The 24,799-nt window shown below is 39.7% G+C and overlaps 2 protein-coding genes across 2 annotated transcripts; one reads left to right on the forward strand and one right to left on the reverse strand.

Annotated features, from left to right (window-relative positions):
- Positions 1–1,110: 1,110 nt before the first annotated feature.
- On the forward strand, positions 1,111–6,074 carry gpr83 (G protein-coupled receptor 83). Its single transcript, XM_036525375.1, has 4 exons — positions 1,111–1,734; positions 3,804–3,929; positions 4,220–4,353; positions 5,184–6,074. Exons 1-4 carry the CDS (start codon positions 1,363–1,365, stop codon positions 5,806–5,808), a joined length of 1,257 nt encoding a protein of 418 aa, XP_036381268.1. The 5' UTR covers positions 1,111–1,362; the 3' UTR covers positions 5,809–6,074.
- A 13,309-nt stretch (positions 6,075–19,383) lies between these two features.
- Positions 19,384–22,727, reverse strand: LOC118774445 (serine protease 23-like). Its single transcript, XM_036523791.1, has 2 exons — positions 22,630–22,727; positions 19,384–20,562 (listed from the first exon to the last, which is right to left on the reverse strand). The coding sequence occupies exons 1-2, from the start codon at positions 22,720–22,722 to the stop codon at positions 19,384–19,386; spliced, it is 1,272 nt and encodes a 423-aa protein (XP_036379684.1). The 5' UTR covers positions 22,723–22,727.
- Between the last annotated feature and the right edge of the window lie 2,072 nt (positions 22,728–24,799).

The following is a 24,799-nucleotide window of genomic DNA, read 5'->3' on the forward strand; positions in this document are numbered from 1 at the left end:
ACATCCAAGACCTATATCTTCAAATACTTTAAATTGCCTTTTTAGGAAGCATACTGCATTGTGTGATCTTGTGGACTCTGTGTCTCCCACCAGCAATAAATGCTGAGTTTGGGGGGTCATTTAAATACCAGTTTTTTTTTCCTATGGTATGTATGTGATTACTCCAAAAACTCATTTGCCATTTTCCCTGACCTACAGTACATAAATCATATATTATTGTGTACAACTGGGCTGTTCAAGTGCTGTATTATTAATATCATACAAATAGGATGGCCATATTCCACGCCTTATTGGTAAAACAGTGTACAAATAACCAGTGTGTACATGTGTATAAACAACACAGACATTAAATAAAAATATTAAAAATCTGGCCTCTGAGCTCCTTCTTGAATTGCCCCAGTGTACAACATCCCCTATGACCAGTTCAGCTTCAACTGATTTGACAGTGAATGCATTACCCCGGTTATTATGTTACTGTTGCGACCTAGCTATTAGTGAAAACATTAAAATGAAGAGTTTCGAAGGATCACATAAGTGACCGAGGAAGAGAAAATATACGCAAATGCATTTAATGAACTGGATGTACTAGTAGTTACTGAAAGCATGCGTAACACGCAACAGTAATATCGCTTGTCATCGCGCATACCAGTTAGAAGTGAGGACAGACCGTTGTGTTCCGAAGTGAAAATGGCTTGAGCGCAGTCGTTCAAAGTGAGTCATTTTTCCTTTTTACAAGAATTCACAGTTCCCCAGTTGACAATTTAGTGTTTTGTGAATAAAGCGATGCACTGAATGTATTAAAAAAATAACAAGAAGAAAATAAAAATAAAAATAAAACATAATAAATCTTAGAAGATACAGTATGCCATTGTGTGCGCTGCACATTGTCTCGCCGGATGTTTACAGTGCCCTTATTTCAGTATTTCATTTTAACACGTGAAAAGTACATAATATTGCCAGCTGCCGTGCAATTTGCATAGTATGTGTCTGGTGCCCAACGGGGGAGGGTCCAGTGACTGGCAGAACAGACTACGCGTGGGTGACGTTTGGTTGGCTGAGTAGGAGCTGTTAAGCTTACTCAGTGTTGCACTATAGTGTTGGATGAAAAGAGAGACGCCGGTCGTACGCGACGTCAACCCGATCATAGACAGCTGTTGCAGGGCTGTGTTCGCTCTTTCCAGTTGAACTTATGTTCATCAAGTAGCAAGATGATTGTGATATTCTTAGGGGAAGTAAAAAAATTATTGGTCATATAAATAGTTGCTGTTTATCTCCGGTGATGAGCCTGTTACCTTCTAGAATGCGTCATCAGGAGTGTGGAAATTGATAATAGTCACATTCTCTAAAGTCGCTTATAACAAAATGTCTAAATATATGTGGCTGCCACTGCCTTACGGCTCTGAATCTTTTAAAAAGGATAGCAGCACCAATTCTTCGGACCTTTTCTCAAATTTCTACGGCTTTACAAATCATTCTTCGTTTTGGAATTTCACCCTGGATGAAGGAATATATGACAATGGAACCAAATATGAGACCGAATCACAGAACCCTACAGTAAAGGCTCTGCTCATTGTTGCTTATTCTGTCATTATCGTCATTTCACTTTTTGGAAACATTCTGGTATGTCACGTTGTCATAAAAAACAAGCGGATGCATTCTGTCACAAGTTTGTTCATTGTGAATCTGGCAATTGCTGACATAATGATCACCCTTCTCAACACTCCTTTTACTCTGGTAAGTTATACTTTATCAACATTTATTATTTTTATAATTATTAGAGAAGCGATTTTCGTTTTTCGCTAAATTGGTGATAATTGTCATTGAATCGTATACTTATCTGAAGACTGGTCGTTTAACCAGTTGTATGCGTGGTTTTAATCTTGATCGTTAATTAAAATAAAGATTTATACACAATACATTTTTAATCCGTTAATACACAGTTATAATGACTCTTGACTCGCATTTGCCATGAAGAAAATTATCAATAGCTTTTGAAAACATGCCCGTATAGCACGAATACCCAGAAGGATTCTGACGATCTGTTCAAGTTTTTTTTTTTTTTTTGTTTGTTGTTGGGGGGGGGGGGGGGGGGGGGGGGTTAGACAGACTACATCTGCGGAATTTATATTACGGTGTTTAATACTGTCCCTTAAAAGGTTTCCTGTGATTATTTCAAAGCGACTGACACAATATCTCATAATGCACGATTTTGGATTCTGGTTACCTCTTCATTACGACGTAAAATACCTTCAGAGTGGCGTTTGGGGGGAGGGGGGAATACTACAGGGACGCCTGTGCACAGAAGAATCTAGCCATTACGTGAATATATTACAGTCACAGAAATTAATTTAAATTGTCATAATAAAATCACAATGGGACGAGATGTAAACAAGACATTTTGCTGGTTGCATCATGTCTTGGCACATACAGTATGAATGACCACCTTTTGAACTCTGACGTTACATACAACGTGATATATGTTACCTTTAAAAACAGGTACGATGATCGTACAAATATCTAAATATGGCCTCGTTGCATGTTATAATATTACAGTCTGTGCGCATGTTAGTAACACAAACAGTGCTCACAATAGGCATCTCTTTCAACTCTTCTTATGTAATGATCTTACAGAAAATAGTTGAGTTTGATAGAGTGAAACTCCATTGCTGACTTTTAAGTAGGCTATCTGATTTTTATTGTAATATTTAGGGTCACCTCTTCTAACATGCTTCTGTGCAGCACCACAATTCATATGGAGGGAATTCTTATGTGTACCTGCAGTATGGATACATCAAATATGTTTTACTAAAACACACACACTGCTTGAGCTTTTATGAAAATTAGATTAACATTTAAGCTTTTAAAAATCTTGTCAGGGTATAGAAATCTTACCTGTGTTTGATAAAAGAGGTTTCCCTGTCTCTTAACTAAAGCAATCATGAAAATAAATTATATGTGAACGTGTGTCCAGGGGTTTGCCGAGTGCTCTGCACAAATAGTCACAGACATGACTACATCTACAAATACTTGTACAATTTTAGTTATTAGGTCAATTATCTATGATTTTTGTGCCCACTGGATAATGGGAGCTAATAGCACAAATATTTTATAGACAGTTATAGATGGCACAAATAGTTACATACATGACTATATTTAGGAGCTTGTGTTAGTAATGTTAGTAATTAGGTCAGTTATATGTGCCCTGATTTGTTGTTTCTGTTGAAGTTCGTAAAGCAAAATTGCAAGCAGTGACTAGCAGAGTGCTCACCATATCAATTACATTCCTGTCAATCCTGTTGAGAACTCCATTGACAAAAGATGAATACAGTTACCTTCAGAGGCTGTCACAACCTAGAGGCAGTTATACCAAATGTCATATTTTTAGGTTTATTGTAGTATGACAATGCCTTTTGCGGCATCTTACAAAACATTGTAGAATGTTAAAGATATGAACCTACCATTCAACCCAAAATTCAACATGGAGTTAGAAGTACATAAAAACACTTGCAAAACACATTCCAATCAAATGGCAACCATTATATTTTGCAGCCATTTTTGTGTCAAAGTCTTCATAATCATAATTAATGGTCACAAGAAATGTATGTCCAAAATTCTAGAGGCTAGGTTGCTCAGATTTCCATTGACCATGGAACATTAAAAATTTCCATGGGTTAAGCACTACTTGTTCAGGGTCAGCCATTTTGTCATTTGAAAATTCTTGATTGAATTATAATGTTTTACCTTTGTTCTTTTGTGCAAATTAAAAAAGAATATAATTGCATTATTGTGTGTTCTTTTTTCAGGTAAGGTTTGTGAACAGTACCTGGGTTTTTGGAAAACTCATGTGCCATGTTAGTCGCTTTGCACAGTATTGTTCTGTTCATGTATCGGTGCTGACCCTAGCGGCCATTGCAATCGACCGTCATCAAGTAAGTGACGTTTGAAATTGCTCCGACTCTATGGTTAAGCAGGACTGTAGCAAATAATAAACACCTATAAAATACATTTCATAAGCTCTCTCTCTCTCTACTAAGCATAATTCAAAACGTACAGCATGCTTAAAGGGTTCATCTTTGAATACTGATAACAGAATGTGCTATCAAATGTGTGTACTTGATAAGGCTGTGAGTGTTTCTGGTCAGAGAAATGATTTAAAATGTAAAATGTGTCTGTGCTCGCCATGGATGTTTTATCAATCGCAGTGTAATTTGATTTGAAGGTGATCATGCACCCCCTGAAGCAAAGGATGTCCATGTTCAGTGGATTCATCTGCATTGCTGTGATTTGGGTGACAGCCTCATGTTTCTCTTTACCACATGCAATCTACCAGAAGCTCTTTCGCTTTGAGTTTGGGTAAGAAAACAGCCGCTTCCCCGCACATTTCTGCAGAGCACATAATTAGCTTTCCAAGTGGCACCACTTTCATTTGGGGTCAAAGTCCTTTTCATCACCATATCATCTCCTTCATCCTCTCAAAAATGCAGTTTTAATGGTGGAGAGAGCACAGGTTTTGAGTTATAAGCCAGTTTTGCCTTTTACCAACCAGCTATTCATTTTATGTCACCGTTAGACATTCATGAATGGAAACAACAGCGAGAGACTAAGGTATCACAGTAGGTCATGGTTGCTTTTAATGAGCTTCTCTGGTTTACTCTATATAGAGAAAAAAAATCTTCCATCACTAAAACTTGCTGAATAGTAAAATAAATGCATCAGTGGTCAATGAATGTATGTTATGTCTAACTGTGACTAGTTTAATGTTACAAACTCTGCCATGTTCAACACAAAACTCTTATATTCACTACTTAGTCTACTTAGTAGGAGAGCTATCTAATTTATGGTACTAAATTGGCTAATATAGCCACACCAAAATTAGTAGTCCTCCCTTCCTGTACTGCCTAAATTTTCATCACATTATGATAATGACAATATGTCTAACACTGAAACTGAAAAGTTGAGATCAGGTGGCCAGAACTCATTGTGGCAGTAGTATAATTTCTCTCAGAGCTCTCTTAGAGATATTTTAGACCTGATGGACTATCCTTTACATTCAGAGTTATTATCACTAGCTCAGAATATCCTGCATTAATTTTCTTGATCCATACATGTATCTTCCCACTGTGTATACTGTTTGCTGTGGCTGGATGTGAAATACTAACCATACCTCTGTCTTTGTTTTGAAGTTACAAAAAGGTTAGAATGGTGTGTCTGCACAGCTTCCCTCAGCCCTCTGATTTATTCTGGAAGTACCTGGACTTAGCCACATTTGTCCTTCTGTATGCACTGCCATTGACTGTAATCTCTGTGGCCTACATCATTGTGGCTAAGAAGCTGTGGATGAGGAACGCAATAGGGGATGTCACCATGGAGCAGTATTTTGCCCACCGCCGAAAGAAGAAGATGACCCTGAAAATGCTGATGCTGGTGGTGGTTGTTTTTGCAGTTTGCTGGTTCCCGCTCAACTGCTATGTGATTCTGGTCTCCAGCAAAGCTATTGTCACTAACAATGCCTTGTACTTCACTTTCCACTGGTTTGCCATGAGCAGCACTTGCTATAACCCCTTCATCTACTGTTGGCTCAATGACAGCTTCCGCTCTGAGCTCAAGTCCTTGCTGTGCATGTGCAGGCGGCTTCAGCCTGTCCACGCCCAGGCCGTGCCTAGCACCTCCCCGTCCTTCAGGAATACATGGGTGGAGAGGGTAGATGGTGAGAGGAAAAAACTCCCACATGGCACAAAGTCTACCTTCAGCATGCACTCAGGGAAAACTGACATCTTCATCGTGGATCCAATCGTAGCTGTTTCATAGAGTGAAAGCGGAGTCTGAAGGAATCCTGAGCACAGTGAAGTTCATAGAGCATCTCGAGCAGCTTATATCGATTTCCGTGGAATTCAGGATGGCTTCACAACCTGCTTATGAGGCACCATGGCACAGCACTGCAGAAATGCACCTTATGTTCAGTGTACTACACATGTAATTTCAACACATCAAACAACTTTTTTTTTGTCAAACTGTGTAGCCTTAAAATGCACTGAGCGTTCTCCTCTGAAAAAAAAAAATTACTTAAATATCCCTATGGCCTTTAAACGTGTGTAACTGTAACTGTTAAATGAGTAACAGTAAGTGTTTGGAGCTAAACATTAATTGTATGTTCTCCATACAAAAATGGTAGAATCTGCTCAGATTTTCAGATTATAGTAAAAAAAAAAGTGTGGTTTGATATACTAAGCATTCTTTAGGCGCAAGTATAAGAGCCATCCATGTGGCTAATGTTTGCTTGGTACCATCAACTAAACCCTTCCATAGGATTATCTTTTTTAGCGAATCATTCTAACTTAAGCTAACTACAGAGATGAATGAAATCATATTTTGATTAGACTTTAGATGTTATCCTTTAATTATCATATAATATCATCCTAGGTGAGAGGCCATCTCCTGATTGAATGGCTACATTAATTATTACTGAATTATTCTGGCAAATACCACCAACTCAGATTCCCATTTCTTTTACGAATCCTCAGAAAATGCTGTACATACCTTGAAAATACAGATACATGGTGATTGTATAATTTCTTGAATTTGATAGATGTGCTTTGCTTAACTAAAAGGTATATCTTTCTTCTAGATGTATGTTTTATTATGCTCTTGTGCTCAATATGTAGAATTCAAAGTCTGAATAATTGTAACATTGATAAATGTGAAGTTTACAAAGCTTGATATTGTGTTCAGTCAGCTCTCAGTAATGTGGGTGATTGAACAGGTCTTTAAACAAAATTGGAAGAAATTGCAAATACTTCCTGTAAATATTCCTTGTTCCCAGTCTTACTGTAAGTGTAGGGTTGTTGAGCATTAACTCCAGACTGCTCTGAAATTGTAATCTCCAATGTGTGGGCAGGGGAATGAAAAAGAGGTAACAGAGCTGTAGCATGTACCATTTGGCAGATAGTTTTCAATGTTCTGAACACTTGAGAGACAAGCCAGCGAATAGCTAATACATTAAATAGAGGCAATGAAAATGCATTAATTTATATGATGCTATTTTATAAGCATTGACTGCAGCTGTTTTTGCTGGTTCTGTAAATATGCTACCTTACTTTTGATGGCCTTGACTGTGTGCTGTCTGTTGTTTTACTGTGTTCAGTTCAAACAGAAAAACAAATGGTTTCTCTATGAATGCATCGTATCTAATGGAAGCTTGAGGATTAAGAGAGAGGAAAGGTTTTGATATCACTTTTCTTTCTGTGGTTATCTTTGTTAATAAAAGTTGCTTTTGATGTGTCTATTTGTAACTTTTTGCTGCGAAAAGCATGCGGAAAACATGTAAATATTCAGATTTCATCAGGTTACATGTTGTGCACACTGGGTTTTAATTAAGCTTGGCTGACATTTCTTACATTCACATGAGAGTAGGAGTGAAATAGGCTGTTGAGTCATGCTCATTTGCAGAAGATTTAGCAGGTCAGTATCATAATTATGGATCATCCCAGAAGTATGAAAAAATGGATTTAGGTTTACACAACAGTAACATGTCTTATCTTTAAATGAGCATGGATTAGTATAGCACTCTGAAACCTTTTAGATCCATGACGACATTTGTAGGCTTTAAGTACATGTACCTTAAATTGACTTTTCCAAAGTTAGGAGCTGAAGTGGTCATTTGTGTACAAACCATAAATGCTTTCAGCCTCAGGTCCTATATTGGGCCTATACACACCCATGACTCATTTACATTATTGTTTTAGACATGTTCACTACCAGCTGGATGTGCTGTGGTATATTTAATGTGCTTCATCAGGACTTTGGTCAAGATTCAATCTAATAAAAAGGCATGTTGTCCTTAAGTGTTAATTAAAGTAAGCATAACTTTTTTAATACTGATGCATCATGTGTATATGAGAAAAAGAATCAAGATTGCCTTCCTCAAAGATAAGGTCAAAGCAGGCTGTTAGATTGAATATGAGCTTATTGTTATGTAGTTCTTCTTTGGAATAGTTCATGTTGTACATTTAGGCTTGATCGGAATGAGATCCGATCATCTAATTGCGTAACTGCAGATACTTAGATACTGAAAGGTAAAATACATTTTATTGCACTCTATATGGTACTATGCAACAGGAGGTTCTTCATCATATTATTACCTTAATTTAGCTTTCTTAGGCACAAATATTTATGCTTTGGGTCAAAGTAATAATTACAATTTATAATGGAAGATAATATTCAGTTATTGATCGTGTAAATGTTATAATGAATGTACCTAAAAATATATCTTACTGTTTGGGTCACTGCCTGAAACATTATCCAGACCTACATATTTAGTCATTTTTGTTTGTGTCTTAGGAATTTTAAACTATTCAGTTCAGAACCATGGCACAATTTTCAAAAAAGACAGTACTGCAGGTGGGTCCATTAAAATCATTAGCATAACCAAATTCCCTTATAGGCAGCAGCCACAATAACACAGGATATCTGAAGACACCAGAGGAGGGTGACAAAGAGTCACAACAGAAAAGTTTCTAAAAGACTTGGTAGCATGTCATTGCTGTTGCTCCAATTTGCCATCATGCATACCATAAGGGAAGTCTCTCTCTCCCTCTCACATATTCAAGAGCATATGAAAATAGACACTTACATTATTCTGCTTAATGCTAGAATAACCTAAGTGTATTTTAATAATTTATGCCCAAGAGTACAATTAGCTAGTATGGTTATATGTTATACAGGTGTGTGTGGTATTCTATGTAAAATTATTTGATTTCTAAATTAATTAGGGGTCCCTTATCGATGTGTGAGAGTCATGAGAGGTCAAACACATTGCAGCGTTTTGTGGAGATAAATTTCATTTTTGATAGAACTGATTTCTTCTCTTACATTTTCCAAAACAAATACATTCATTAACTGAAAAATCACATGTATCAATCGATTCAAATGTCTTTGTGGTTTATGTTTAAGACAAACCGACTAAACGCTGTTCCTTGCCAAAGCATGTTACATTTTTACTTTCATGCACAGCATGCACAAGGAGTGAAATAAACAAACAGAGGAAACAAAAGAAAAAAGAAGCAAATATTAAAGAGCAGTGCAAGTAAAATATTTTACTTAATTAACTCAGTATTTCAATTCTCACCAAAAAGTACACACATAAATCTATTTAACACTAGAGCCAAGATGGCTAATGGGTCTTTATGTTCTCAACATACTCCTTGTGAGGGTTTAATTCTAAGTGTATTTTTTCAAGCACGTATCTTAGAAGAAGGAACATTATCAAAATTCATGAATTAGTATTACTAATGGGCTAATTATTAGCCAATTTCTTCTTCTAAGCCTGATGGTTCTCTACACTTGCAGCCTCTTAAATGACAATGAAAAACCTTTTACATAATTGGCATGGCTTTATTTGACCTCCAAGCCACATGAAACATCTTTCAAGTAGTCTGACACATTGTAGTCTCGGTTTTCCTCCTGTCATGTGAAAATCTCTGTGGGGGGTGTTAATGACCTCTCTGGGTGACTCTCACATTGGAGTAAAATGTGTGAAGAAGCAGCAAGGTAAACTGGGCAGACTAGAACTTGAGAGAGAGGGCATTATAATTGCTATGATAATGGAAACCATGTTCCAGCGCATGATCAAGATTGTATAAAAAACTAGTCAGTGCCCCAGTATCATAGCACTAGGGATAGCTTTGGGTTGAATGGCATTCTTTATTCAGTGCTACACCATTTAAGGTCAACACACATATAAAATAGTTCTCCACTGCAGAAGGGACTTGTTTTTACTGTTTGTTTATTGTCATTAAAATGATTTTTGTTTGTGTATCTTAAACTAAAAGAGGGGTAATAATGAACATTTAAGTGTTGTAAATTCTCGGTCTGTCAAAAAATTTAACAAGATCAATTCCATCAATACCAGTCCAGTAGTCAAACATGCCAATTGCTTTCCATCAGCATCAACAGTCAGAGGCATGTCATGCCTTTTAGTGAGATGTCTGTTGGCTGATGGCTGTTGGTGGACAATGACTAACCATTGAAGTTATGGCTGATAACGTCATATATCATGCTTATGGTCAAGACAAGATACTTTAAACTATAGACTAACCAAGGTTGTTCTGTGATAGAATATTTGTAATACTTAATATGCATTTCAGATGTTTTGACGGCTGTGGATCATTAAAATACCACCCGGAGAAAGACAATGTGTTCTCTGTGGCATGTTGCCATAAATAATGGATGTCACTTTGACTTCCCAGATGACATATGGGACTGTAGACTGCATGAGGTTCAGCTGCATGTGCCAATGGCAAAGGATCATAGGGCGGCTGGACAGTATGGACTGGCTGGCTGTGTAGCATTGCCCTGAATAACGAGAGGCTTCACTCTTGATATACAGTACGTGCATGGTTGAAAATATGACCAGTAAGTTTAACCAATAAAAAGATTAGTTGGGAAACAAAACAGACCATGTGAACGATAATGAAGAACAATAATAAAAAAATTAAGTCATAATCACTACTCTTTTAGCTGTTTTTCCTCCTATTACTTGCAGACAGCTGAGTGTAGCAGCGCTTTGGGGAGAGGGTATTCAGCTGGGTGCTCCCACTTGTAACATAGCTTTCTGCAGCAGAAATGGACACCTGTCAATCTTGCAGAACTTTGTCAAAGCCGTTGGTGCTGTACCTCAGTGCCACCAGCTCCTCCCTCTGTGTGTTGTGTCAATCCCAGCTTACTGGATTTACAGAAAATGAACATCTTCCCTCTCGGTGGCAACCTTGGTTTCGGCACGGGTGTTGGTGTTTGTGGTAGTGTTACTACCTCTCCCTCTTTCTTTCTTTTGCAGGACTGCTTGCTTTACCTCCACCAGAGCTGGGATCCTCAGCCAGTGGTGCTATAATGCAGACAAGTGCACATACACACATATACACAGAAGCACAAGCTCAGAAATGTATTGTAATTAAAATTTCTTTATTTGCAAGCTTTGATTTTGCAATGCCAGTGTTGCCAGCATGATTCTTTTGAGCAATGATTGTAATTGTGAATGTTGTATTGTATTATTTAGGCTCGCATCAGTATTTTATTATTTGTCATTAAAAATATTGTCAAATCTTAGCATATATTCATAATGCACACATTCTCTTTCTCACTCTCTCCCTGTTACAAACAAATACACACACAACCATTACGTGGAAGGCCAACCCCCAATTCCCCCCACTCTCCGTAAGTAGAGTACAGGCTGCCAAGTCCTCCTCCTGAAAGGACCCTCCTCCTATTGCCATTTTCTCCTGTCTGTTGCCTGCCAGTTTTTGTTTTCCCCTCCGCCTGACATCATTAACCCACCCTTTGTGCTGTACAGCGGCTCTGTGAGAGCCAGCCGGAGAATCTGTTGGCTGCTACCTCTCCCCAATCCATTTTTGTCATAGCTGAATTGTTCACCATATATGACAGTGCCATGACAGACCTCTCTCGAGCACAGCTCTATATTCTATGCAGTGAGCCAGCCTTTGGCAATTCCAATCAAACTGCACCTTGTTCATGCTGAAATCAGCAATCTGTCACGAACAAACACAATGTCCTAATTTTTTGAAGGGGAAAATATGAGAGAGAACTGGCCATCACATCACTAGCCCAATACTCACAACACTCTAACACTAAAGCAACACAATGTGAAAGGTCTGGCAGTTTGCTAAATTCTACCTGGACACTGTTTAAGGACAAGAAAACTTCACAGTTAGCTCTCAACACATCTTCAATTCATCTGCCAACTTTGTGCTCTTTATAGATGACAATGCAAACACCAGAATGAGAACAAATTTGAATTTAAAGGTAATTGTATATTACAAATGTCAATATCCCCTCAAAACTTGAACAAAACCATTCAGATTAATGTATTGTAATATATTGTAACAGAATATTGAGTATAGATATCGAAAAACATTGAATGGGTCTGTTCCCCTAAAAATCATTCCACATGCATGTTCCTCAATTATGTGCAGGAACAACATTTTTAACAACTGAAAATTATGAAAGAGATTAGTTCAAGCATTTCAAGTTTGAGGCCATTTTAATTAACACATGAATAAGTAAGACAAGGTGAATAAGAAGTGTGTCAACAGCAAACTGTCCTGGGATGAAAACCTGTTAGGTTGGTCAGTTCCTGATACAATGGTAGGTTTTCCCCAAGCCAGGAAGAATCAAGAAGAAATAGGCATGTGTACCCCGTAAAACACCACATGAAGTGTTTAATAATGTTTAGTGTAAGTTGGGTAGTATGGTCACATATCAACAGTTCATACCATGAATATTTCTTCATAACACTTTTAGTGTGTTTTCAGTCTGTATAAGAGAGTATTTTCTGTCAGTAACTATCCCTACTGTACTCTTACAATTCTTGGACTCATGAATGAATATATAAATGAACAATATACAGATTTAAAAAGCTACTTACGTAGTCTAACTAAAAAAAATGGCAAAATGGCCTTTGGGCTATAAATCATGTTTGTTCATGTTCTGTTATCCATGTTTGGGTGAGCGTAAGTTCCATGAGCATAAGTAACTTTTCATAGAAGAAAGGACTGCTTGTCTTTCATCCTTAGTTTATCTAGCCTCTTTTGACTGGCCTGTATCCCATTGCTTTGCCTTTCACAGAGGCAATTCTCTGAAAACTGAGATAGGACTTAAATTTTTCAGTCATTTTCTTTTGGCGATTGTGTGTTGCTACTGTCATCTGGTGGATATTTGAAGTACTATTTATGACTCAGTCTGGTTCTGGAGACGGACTTTTCTTGGGTGTGGGTGATTGCAAAAAAATTCTTATTCTTACTCCAGGCTTGGCAGAAGTTAAGCATTAAATGAGACCAGATCCCTTGAACTGCAATCAGAACAGTGCACTAACAATTAAGGTAGATCAGTGTAAATGTAGCTTGCTTTTCTGTAATTATTTTCTGTGATCAAATTTGTATATTTTTATCATTTCTTTTATTATTAACATGTTTAATAACAAATAAGTACACCATCTATTTTTAGTGTTTGTATTCATTAATTTGTCAACAAATGTAACTGCATAACTCTCTTAGTTTACTGCTTATCCTAAATTGGTCCCAAGGGAGGTTTGTCATATTGTCACAGATGAAGACCAAAACAAAAATGTCTTTAAATAAACGCCATGATAGTTTGGCAACTGCAGGACACCAAGGAATCAACAAGGCCAGGGACAAGATCAAACAGATATGCAGTTACTAAGGACACAATTATACCCATACCCTCAACTTTGTGACCTCGCTAACAATGACAAAAGCCAGACAGAAACCGACCACACATGTAACCTTAAACAAACTAAATGTCCTAAAACATAATGTCCTAATTTCTTAATGTCTTAATGTCCTAAACATTATGCCCTGAAACATGATGCAGATAGCCCTAAACTAAAAAGAGAGGTATTTTTTATTGCACGAGTCTGTGACGGAGTGCCGTCACTACGGTTGAGTATGCGCTCTGACTGCCATATTAACGAGCCTGGCTCTTTGGCGTCGCGGTCAAAGTGGCATGGTTGGTACCCTGTAGACCCGGGTTCAAGGCCGGGCGGAGTGACTGCTCTTGCCCTTTGCTACAAATGGTGTCAGAAGTGGGATGGCTGGTTGCGAGGCCATCGGAGGTGTGCCTGGTGTGTGAGCTGTATGAGGGACCCCCAGGTTAGGTTGACCCCAGTGTGAAGGACCCCCGAGATGGGTGAGGCACAGTGTGAGGGACCCCAGAGATGAAGCACTGGTGAAGCACTGGTGAGTGGGGCACCCTGGGATGGGAGAAGTATGGCAAAAAGAATGTGTGAGGGATGCCATGGTGTGTGAAGCGCATGGGCGCGCTTCCCGAAGGGGAGGGTAGTGTGACGGAGTACCATCACTACGGTTGAGTATGCGCTCTGACTGCCATACCAACGAGCCTGGCTCTTTGGTGTCGCGGTCAAAGTGGCATAGTTGGTACCCTGTAGACCCGGGTTCAAGGCCGGGTGGGGTGACTGCTCTCGCCCATACTGCCCTCTTACCTACTCGATACTGTAACTTAATTAAGGGAAAACAACAAGCAATCCTAGTTTTTTTTTTGATATTATTGCTAAACTAATTAAAAGTCATTCAGCACCCTATCTCAGTTCCCTCCAGGTTGCAGAAGAAATTATTTCATTAGCATAATGGAAAAATACAACAAATAAGAAGTGAAACATTAACCCCTTTACCTCTAACTCTTTGCCTGTAAAGGGGCTTGTCACGTTTCCTTAAGCTGCTCCATAATGTTAATTAATTTTGTGCCTCTTTTGTATGCAATTAGTTTATTCCAGCTGAAACTAAAATGTCTTGCCTTACTCTCCTGTTCTGCCCCATCTCTGTGTGTCTTTCTTTTCTTCCTCTCATTTCCCTCTGTCTCCCTCTATCCCTTATGCCACAACTGCATCTGAAGACTAGTTCACTATCCTTCGCTGACCCCAGCACCCTTTGCCGTTTGTTCCCAAAAGGTTAAGTGTTCACCCCGCATCCTTGAAAGAGCTCCTCTGGTCACTGTTGGATGGGAAGGCCCTGCCTGTAGTCAAGCAGAGATTCCACCATAGGCAATCATTCCAGCCACCCAACAGTGCCTGGGCTTAATGAAGATTATGTTTTATAACCATTCATTTTTTTTCTACTTTGCTATTTTGACTTCCTTCCCATACCTCTACAGGAATGCCTTTTCCTTGGGTCAGGGAATAATAGTCCAGCTTTCTTCCAGTGGTGCTCAGCTTTCTTGTTTTTCAATTTCATGTGAAAAATGTTCTCTGTGCAACATGTTGTAACAATGGAATTGTAAAAATGCACCATACTGTTCAAATATGTATTGAGAGATTGACACCAAATGGAAGATAACCTTAGGTACAACAATTTCTTTTACAAATGCACTGATCACACTGCAATACTTTTTTCTCAAAATATCTTACATGTAACATGCTTTGAAAAATAGGATAGGATGTTGATTTGCATTAAAAAGCTTCTTCCTTAATCATGTGCCATTGCACTTCATTCATTACCACAATTACATTTTGTAAGTGAGCCCATACTGATTTTAATTGGTTTCTAATAAGAAAAATGCATGGTGGAGAAAGAGTGGGACTTACATTTGTCTGCTCTCTGACCATGGAAGGAAGTAGCCATGAACTAATTTTAGAGAAGCCATCCTACTGATTATGGGTGTTACTTTTACCCCTTCTTCTACAGACTGTATGGGAGAACTCTTTCAGACTGTGAGGGTAGATATAATATGTTTGTCCTGAATTTTACCAAAAAGCCTATTTTAGATTATTAGAATCCCATGAGTCACCATGGGAGTCACCATGGGGTTCACCAGCTTAATGTATTGAGGCTTTAACATAAATAATCACCATTGGTCTATATTGCATGACTGGCCTGAGAAACACCATATTAAGACTATTTCAATGTCTGTTAAACATATGCAAGTGCAAGTAGCTATTTGCTTTGATATGCAAAGCATTGTGCACAATACTACAGGTGCACCTACTTGTTGATGTTACTTAGGCTGTAGTTTTCAACAAAAGGGTCAGTTAGGTACACACTCATATCACATGGTAAATAACTGGTGTGCATGACAAAGGGATGCTCCCCTGAGCTCTCCCTGCTTGCCTGGTTTGTCTGCCGTGTCCAGAACCTCCACTGCTGGCAACTTGGCGGTTAACAATGCCAATGCCTTGCCTATTCACTTCTCCTTGCCACTCCAGTTCTCCTCTACTTCATCCCTTGCCATACTAGAACACAACACTCCAGGTACATACAACAAAGAGCTCTTCTGCCAATATTTGCTCATATTCAGTGAACCAGCTCTTTCGCTTCCCAGACACCACTCTCATGCTGACATAAGCCTGGGCCGCTAGTTCCCCAGTCAACTCAATGAGGCACAGGTGTGCCTTGTTATTAGTCCTTACACCCGCAACCCCCCTGACTTACACTTAGAGGTAAGCTCCCAGCATTCCATATGTTATGTTTGTCGACTATATTGAACCATTTTTGTAAACTGATCATGCTTCAAAATAAATAACTGTGTGTATGTGTGTGTGTGTGTGTGTGTGTGCGTGTGTGTGTGTGCGCGCGTGGGTGTGTGCCTGCACCTACTTGCATCTGTGTAGGGAGCTCATCGTCCCTATTTCATACATGTTATAATCGTATCAGATTAGTTTGCCTTTTGATGAAGATGGTTATTCAAATATATTACAAGTAAGGACTGATCTCCTGTTTGTTCCTGTACCATGTTCTAAATGTTTGTTTTCATATAGTATCTAAATGAATAATACCACAAAATGCTGCTGTCTTAAATGGTTTACTTGGCATGATTATCAAAATAATAATTAAAAACACACAAATGAATTGGCATTTTCTCTCCCTTTTTGATAACTACATAAAATTAGATGAAATGTATACTGAGTCTTTTTCGCTTGCTTTGAACACAGTAAACATTAGTTTCAACAAGGCACACATGTACATGCAAATAACTAAAATCATTTCCCTTCTATAATTTGACTTCAGTTGCAATCCAGCAGTGTTTACATTTCATTGCATAAAAGACTCCACAATGACCCTTAATTCAACTGGTAAGTGTGAGGATTTCCACAAAGGAAAAAAATCTCGCACTGTAAGCACAGAATAAGTCCTTCTAGTTTTGTTCTATGGCATAATCTAATGCATAAAAACAAGACTGCATGACTGAATAAATATGTAATGCTTCTCGTAAGCCATGGTATTTTTTTTCTCTTGAAACCAAAATAACAGGAAAAGACATTCCTAAAAAAAAATTAAAATTCCATCCTTACCTAATCACTTTTTGGAATACAGGAGGTAGTCATTGTTTTGAGAATTTTCATTTGTGTATAATTGTAACATTGAAATATTAGGAACACAGTATCATTACGAGTAAAACTGAGAAATGAAATATTTCTAAATTTCTATCCAATTATCTACTGACCTCAAAAATAACTGAGAAGGAGAAGACCAGATGGTATGTTTAATACCAGAGAGGGAGAGGGAAAGAGACCTTTGGTTACAATGTTATGAATATATTTCTTCTGACCTTTCATGTCTAAATGGCTGTGAATAACAATATGAAGCAACAGCAGTCTGTGAGTTGGAGATGCACCTTTTAAAGCACCATTTATCATTTTAATGTAAGTTCAGAACCCTCCTTGATTTGCATGTGCAATCAAACCACTGTAGCTCACTCAGAATGTTTATGCCTGGTTGGTCCACAATATCCACAGATTTTCTCATGTCTCAACTATCCTAGTTTTCAAAGAACGGTTCCTAACCTTATTCAGTATTTAATTTGTGTGTGTAAACAAAGAGGAATACATGTGCAAATCTTGTGTAAATCTTATTTACTTATATAAACACAATTTTGTTCAACTGATAATTATACACTTGTAATATTCACTACATCAGATTCAGTTTTAAGATTGACTAACTAGTCTTGCAGGTCAAACCCTCAATTAAAAGCTTTCCCCCTGAATCTTTCAATAATCTCTCTCAATACATCCATGACATTATGTACCTTCCATGTTCTGCTCTTGCACGTGCAATAATCTGTTATTGGATATATTAGCAGGCATGAGATGATGCTATGGATCAAACATGAAAGACCATATGAAGGGATAGAGAAGGACAGGGTTAAAGACAGGAAATGAAAAAAAAACAGTTATGAATAACTCTATATTAGTTTATTAAAATAGATACAAGGCTCTTTTCACATTAAACAACATGCAGGCATAGCATTCCCCTCCCTCCCTATCTCTGTGAAAATAAGAAAAGACCATTTGTATTGTAGGCACCAAGTTAAGAAGAAGCAACATTCATTACTATACACAACTTTTTTTCCCCACACTGCTTTAACTTTAAAGGTCTATTGTGTGAGAAAAGTGCTCAAAAAGGCAAGCCTTGCATGTGGAAGGATCAACTTTTGTGGATCACTGAGGAAACATATGGGACTAAATTATGATACAGGGCTCACAATTCTAGCAATTCTTTCAGAAAAAAGCTGGGGCTCTGAAATGGCCTGTATTAAAATAAGCATCACTGATTTCATCCTGCCCTTAAACAGAGCATGTGATATCATGTTGGTAATATTTTACCTGTTCTCCAACTGGATAAGGGACTATAATCACTACATAATTACTATTATGCAAAACAATGTGGTGAATAAGAGTAATGGCACCTTAATTTCCTCATAGTAAGACTCTGATTGATAGTTTCTGAGGCTGGATTTACATAAAGTTAATATAAGAGATAAAAAACAGAGATAAAGGATAATGAAATATGATTAGAGTCTAAGCTTCAGTGAGGATCACAAATTTCTCTAAGATACTTTTACATGTGAACAAAAAGACTGCTTATGAATCATGCTGTAATTAGTCCCAAATACCTACCTGGTCCTCCTGTAGACTGTATCCCATGATACAGTGTGACATTACTCACTGTTGTTCACACATGCTCATGTGCCATATCACATAAACTGCAATGAGAATTCTAATATACCAAGTTATAGAGCAGCACAGTCCAATCAAATATACTCCAAAAACTGACAGACCAAAATTCTAGGAGCAGTGGTGTGGGGTCAACAGGAAAAACTCTGCACAAAACCTTTGAAAGGTGATGACAGGAAGTGAAGTCTAGGGCTATGAGTTGTAGAGTGTGCATACATTAGATGTGGAATTCACCTCCCATTTGCACCTCTGCAAAACACTAATCTGCTGACTGAACTTCCCCCTAAATTGATCTCTGCATAGCAGAGACATAATCTACAAATCATCTCCACAATAGTTATCTGCACTTTAATCATTCTCTCTGGAATCAGATCACTACTAGCAGTGCAATGAGACACAGTCCAAACAGTTCATTTTTTTCCTGCCCAAATCACATTTCTTGTGGAAATTTCTTGATGGAAATACAGCTACGATGATATGCTGCCAGCCAGCAAGAAAGCCGCTGCAGTAATATCATTCACAGGCAGGAGTGAAATGAAGCCAACGCTATGTGCATACCGTTCTTGGCGACTGACTTGTTAACAGCTAAGGAAGAAAAAAGATATTCTGTAAATTCAATAAAAATGAAATAAAAAAGGCTGTTCCAGGTGAAAGAGGCACAGGTTCCATTGATAAAAAGCACTGATCAATGCAATGGGAAATTCACGTTTATCATTCCATTTATAGTATTCAGCAGGGTTTAACACATCATCATGCCGTGTCTGCTGAAGACGCACTTTGTTTTCTTCCTCTTTAGACTGAAATTGTTATTGAAAGGATCTTCGAAGGGACAGGGAAGATAAAGGGACCCCTTTATCTGTTCCAAAATGTAGGTCCACCCCTCTCAGCCCCTACCACTGTTGCTGCTGGCTGCAGTCCGTCCAGTTTCCATGCACCCAGAAGCAGATCTGAGCAAATTTCAGAGGCGTGAACCGCACAGCCACATTGAAGTCATGGTTCTCCCCATCAATCTCCAGCCATTGGTGTCCAGAGAAGATACCGATGACCTTTCGCTCCCAGCGTTCATTGGCAGAGTCCCACACTCGCCCATACACGCCAGAGCCGCTAGCTCCTGGTCGGGCGTCACAATGTTGGTAGATGAGGTCGTTGGACTCTTCCTCCACAGGGCAGAATCGGTACACCAGCTCGCCTGACCGGTCACTGTCAAATCCAGAGAAGTGGATTCGTTTCCCTGCCAGGTTCTCGGAAGGGGGCGCCACTGAGAGGCGCATGAAAGGGCGGTGATGTGGCCATCTTAGCTCCAGGAGGGCGTAATCAAAATCCATGCTGACCCCTTGCGGACCCTGGATCCAGCCTTTGGGAACGCGTGTTCTTCGAACTCGCACCCAGCGAACCAGGGGCCTCATGGGAGTTAGCCTGTCAAGATTTGTGCTGTTGCTGGAGGGTGGGGTCAGGACACCCACCTTTAGTTTACGGGCACCCTTGACATAATCTTTCCCATCGTGCACACAATGGGCAGCGGTCAGAACATGGCGTGGAGACACCAAAACACCAGTGCAGCCCGTGGAGATACGGACCGCTGTAGAGAAAGGGTAGTCTAGCAGGAAGTGATTACCACGGATATTGAAGCGTCCATCAGCTCCGTAGATCTGCCGCCTGCTTCTCTTATGCTGTGCAGCATACATACGGTGGCGTCTGTTGGCAGGAGGCTGTACTGCAGAACTGTCTTCTTCCTCGTCCTCCACATCCACGGTTGTCAAGGTGCGTGAGCCGTCGGAGTACAAAGTCTCAAATGCTAAGCATTCGGTCAGGACTGTGCGACTGGACTCTTGCTCCTTGTGGTAGCAACTGGAATTGCAGTATGTGGTAAAGTCAAGCTGAGTCTGAGCACTAAAGTGTGGGCGTGTGAGAGGCTGTGGGGCACGGGGCACCAGTGAGGGGACGTGGAGTGGGAAGTGGTGGGGGGCTGACAGGGAAAGGGGGAAAATAAGCAGGAGAAACAGTGGGGAGGATGAGAGATGAACTGTTCCAACTCTCAGTTGCCCTGGCATGGCGAGAGGTACACCAACCTGAAATCACAGACAGAGAGAAAAAGAGATAAATAATTACAGTATAGGAGAAATAATACATCACAGTAATAAGACATGCTTGCTAACAGAAAGGCTTTAACGTCCTCCCACCGAGACCCCAATCTCTCTCCCTCAGCTGAGTGGCAGCAGGTGGTGGGTGGGAGGGAAAACAGTCATCCATCCTTGAGAGAGGAGAGCAGATTGTATCATTTTTTTCTCATATTTTACCTGCCCCTTTTCACGCTCCTAAAGTTATGAACCATTTTTGATGGTTAAAATGAAGTCTCATCTTTTGTTTCCCCCTGTATTTCAAGAGATGGGGGTCTTGCTCTTCCACCATAACTACACTGCAAATGTATTTTTATTGATATTTGTTGTTATCTAATTGTAAACTAAAATAAAAAAAATCACATGGTGACATGGTGTACAATTTAGAAGACGTAAGTATGCAAATAGTTTGTGAATAATGCACAGTTATAAGTACAACATACTAGATGGGTAGGTATGTACAAAATTGAGTAAAGGTTGCGTAAGGGACGGGTGTGCATGTGTGCCTGTGTCTTTGGATGGGGATAGAAGTTCCCAAGTATCCTCATTAGATATCTTCAAGACAATTCTCTTGATCATTTACTACCACTCAGTATGCCTCTGTCTGAATTTGTGTGTGTGTGTGTGTGTGTGTGTGTGCGTGTTAAGAAGAGCATTATGCTTGCTTACATTTTCTTGAAGAAACAGGTTTTACTATTGCTGACAATCAATTTGTTCTCCAATTAGACTGGTAGCCATGTTACTTTCTGCATCTCTTGCTTCTTTTTCTTTGATTTTACATATGGCAAATTTCCCTTCTGTGTCTCTCAGCATACATGTTTTTGGCGCTAATTATTCACTAATTAGGCTCTTTGTACCAAGAAGCAACTCCAGTAGTGTGGATTTGAAGACTAAACTTGACCAGAGGGCCAGAGGATCATTCCCTGTGGTCCCAGTGCAGCAGGGCAGCAGTGTGGTGTAGTGGTAAGGAGCAGGGCTCATAACCAAAAGGCTGTTGGTTAAATTCCCAACTAGGACACTGCTGTTGTACGCTTGGGCAAAGTTCTTAACCCACAGTTGCCTCCATAAATATCCATCTGTATAAATAGCTGAAATTGTAAGTTGCTCTGGATAAGTGCATTTGTTAAATGACAATAATGTAAGTTAAGTGTTTCAATGAAAATATCCATGAGGGGAAATTTATCAGTTGACAGCCCCTTGGATAAAAGCATCTGGTACACCCAATGCAACAATAAGGAGTCTTGTTCCTGTTATAAGTTGCTAAAAATCTTATATTCTTAGTGCCATATTAATCATGGACTGTTGTTATACAAATCTGGCAGATTCTATGTCTTTAACAGTGTCTAGGAATATGTTCACTCGAAAAAAAATCCTGCAACATAAAAGTGTACAAATATTTACACATTCCCCCATCTTTCCATTTCCGCAAATTAAACAATTTTATCTTATAACTCAAGAAAAACATAGTCTTTACTTTCGCCTGTTCCAGATGTCCACCTTGAATTATGCTATAACTCTGGGAACAACCTGTTTCCCTAGAGACCATCTCTTTGTTCTGTCAACAGACAGCTCGACTTTGTTCTTCACTTTGTGAATTAGTACGCTCTTTCACACAGCAACTCACGGTCTTGTAAAACTCGTAGATCAATACACGATATTTACCTTGTCCTCACTTTGTGTTGCATGGTTACGGGTGAAGAGAAACGTATATCACACACAGGCTACTGCGACTGACGCGTTTGAGAGGCTGATGAAAGTTTATGTACTCCCCTTAATATGTCTGGTCAAAAGTGGACTTTACAGTGTGTATCTCTGGCATTAATGATCTTGGCATCTTTTGTAAAGATGTTAACTAATTGGTACTGGATCACAACCTGAAGAAAAACGTGCTGAATAAAAAATTTAGTAACCGACACACTGACAGCTACTAGCACACGCCACGAAGTGACAATTCCGCTCAAATGGCGCAAAGAATACATGCAAACAAGTTTTAATAATTTACAAATAATTCACTTTTACCTTTAAGAAATGGCCCACGCAAGTTGAATGGTTAGACGTTGTCTTCCGCACCAAATGGACCGGGTATCTGTAGCCAGCGAACCTCCATCGCATCTGTAGGTAATAGGTATTTTACTGCCCTGGGACTATTTTGGGTACGTTTCCGCACAGAGCTGAGCCAAACTTGGGGAATGCGTCCACTTGCTTGTTCTTTCAGACAGGGAGGTAAGGGAATCACAAATCCTGCAGACAACAGCTACGATTTTTTAAAGTGGAACTTTTCCCTCACGGTCCTAGCGCCATCATCGCGTGTATTTTATTAGACAGTGCCCATGACGAGGTGTAACGCACAATGTCGCTTTTTTAGCACATCTGTTAAAAAAAAACTCTCAGTGATTCACTGTTGGGTAGGGTGCATATTTGCTCTTAATCGCGAGCGACACACAAGTGCGAAACGTGGATAGTGCATTTATCCCACAAATGTGCGTCATAAAGAGGCTACTCCAGATTCCACCTGCCACGTTTCTGAGAAGCGCAACAGGCACGTGTATGCAGGCGTATAGCTGTAGGCACTGGATTTCTAGAATTCCTAGAAATTTCATCACACCATGCATTTCACCACCACAAAGTCTCTGTTGTTAAAATTAGGTGTCTTCTTTTCTGGTGCTTAATATATATTTATGTTAAACGGAACAGCGACAGGTGTGTAGGTAACTGCTAGATATTATGGGTTTGACCAAATTATACCTATATTTCCCAGTCTGTGGCCTTGTGTAGTACATCTGTATTTGTCTTCTTCTAAGTGAAAGTAGTGTTCTGTTTCTTACCATGTAAACAATTTCCCCATCATACTCTATTAGTACAATAGCAGTAGTATGATTAGTGATTACTCCAGCAGGTACTACTATGCATTTTCATTTTGAGTGCTTTATATTATTTTATTACTGAAGTTATTTCAATGGGAACAAGAGGGATAAGAGAATTACATGTATTAGTTATACTGGTAATGGAAAGTAATAATTGTTCTTGCAGAAGCCAGACATTTTTGTGTTTAACAACTAACCTCATTCTGTCAAGATGAGGTTAGATGGAACATCCATGAATTTTTACAAACAGGATTTCTTGTGGGAATCCCAAAAAGAGTCCATCTCTCAATGCTGTACAGGCATAGGGAAAGGCCAGCCAACCCTTATCTTTTCAAAGGAATAAGATTCAAAAGTAAAACTATCTTAGTCGTTACTCACACACTCCTTTTGACTCAACAACAGTTGTCTGAAACTGTGCTTAGTGCTGTTGTATTTTTCATGTTTACATACTGTGCATAAATGATTACACACCTTCCTCATCTATGTAAAATGAATAGAACTCACTCTCATTCTGAAGAGCTGCTAATGTGAGACAATAGGATAACATTACTAAATCCTGGAACTGTCAGGGCTCCGCCCCCTTAAGCCGCAGTGTTTTTGTTTTCCTTGTCCTTGTGCCTTTGTTTTCCTTGTGTTCTAGCCCTGCCCCGCTCTCCGCCCTGTCTCCGCCCACCTGATTGCCTGCACCTGCCTGCCTGCTCACCTGCTTCCCATCTCCTCGTTACCCCAGCCCTATATCTTCCCTGTGTGTCTGTCTTGTTGCTAGTTCGTTTCAGTGTGTTTCACCTGTCTCGTCCCCGCGCTTCATTTACTTGAGAGTTGTTTGTTACATTTCCGATCCTGCCTGTTTCCTGACCTCGATTCCTGCCTGCCGTTTTGGATCTGATCGCTGCCTCTCACCTGCCTGATTCCTGACCCTGTTCTCCCTGACTCCCGATTTTGGATTTGCCCCCGGATTGCTTCTCTGTGCTTCGAACCCTGCCTGTCCCTGGATTTACGAACTGCCTGTCCCTTTCTATGCTCGCCTGCAACCGGAACATCCTGCGGTCCGCGTTTGTGTCCCGACCACCAGCGCTAACAGAACGAACTAGCCCGCATGGACACAGCGGACCTCCCACAGCTGAGGGCAGCCCTGGAGCTTCAAGGCGCTCTGTTGGGGGGGCACCAGAGCCAGTTGGACTCCATTAGCCGGTCCCTCAACGGCTTCGCCGCCAGCCTCGTCGGGGTCACTGCTCAGTTGCAGCAGTTGCAGCTGAGTCAGGAAGATCACCCTTTTCCGCCCGCTGCTGCCTCTTCGCCGGTTCCGCCCACGTCTCCCTGTCGGG

This window comes from Megalops cyprinoides, chromosome 3, assembly GCF_013368585.1.
Source record: "Megalops cyprinoides isolate fMegCyp1 chromosome 3, fMegCyp1.pri, whole genome shotgun sequence".
In the NCBI taxonomy this organism is placed as follows: Eukaryota; Metazoa; Chordata; class Actinopteri; order Elopiformes; family Megalopidae; genus Megalops; species Megalops cyprinoides.

Coding starts and splice junctions, on each gene's coding strand:
- gpr83 (XM_036525375.1), top strand. CDS start 1,363: ATGTCTAAATATATGTGGCTGCCACTGCCTTACGGCTCTGAATCTTTT. Junction 1,735..3,803: donor TCAACACTCCTTTTACTCTG/GTAAGTTATACT, acceptor TTCTTTTTTCAG/GTAAGGTTTGTGAACAGTAC. Junction 4,354..5,183: donor CTCTTTCGCTTTGAGTTTGG/GTAAGAAAACAG, acceptor TTTGTTTTGAAG/TTACAAAAAGGTTAGAATGG.
- LOC118774445 (XM_036523791.1), bottom strand. CDS start 22,722: ATGCGATGGAGGTTCGCTGGCTACAGATACCCGGTCCATTTGGTGCGG. Junction 20,563..22,629: donor GCGTGGGCCATTTCTTAAAG/GTAAAAGTGAAT, acceptor CTGTGATTTCAG/GTTGGTGTACCTCTCGCCAT.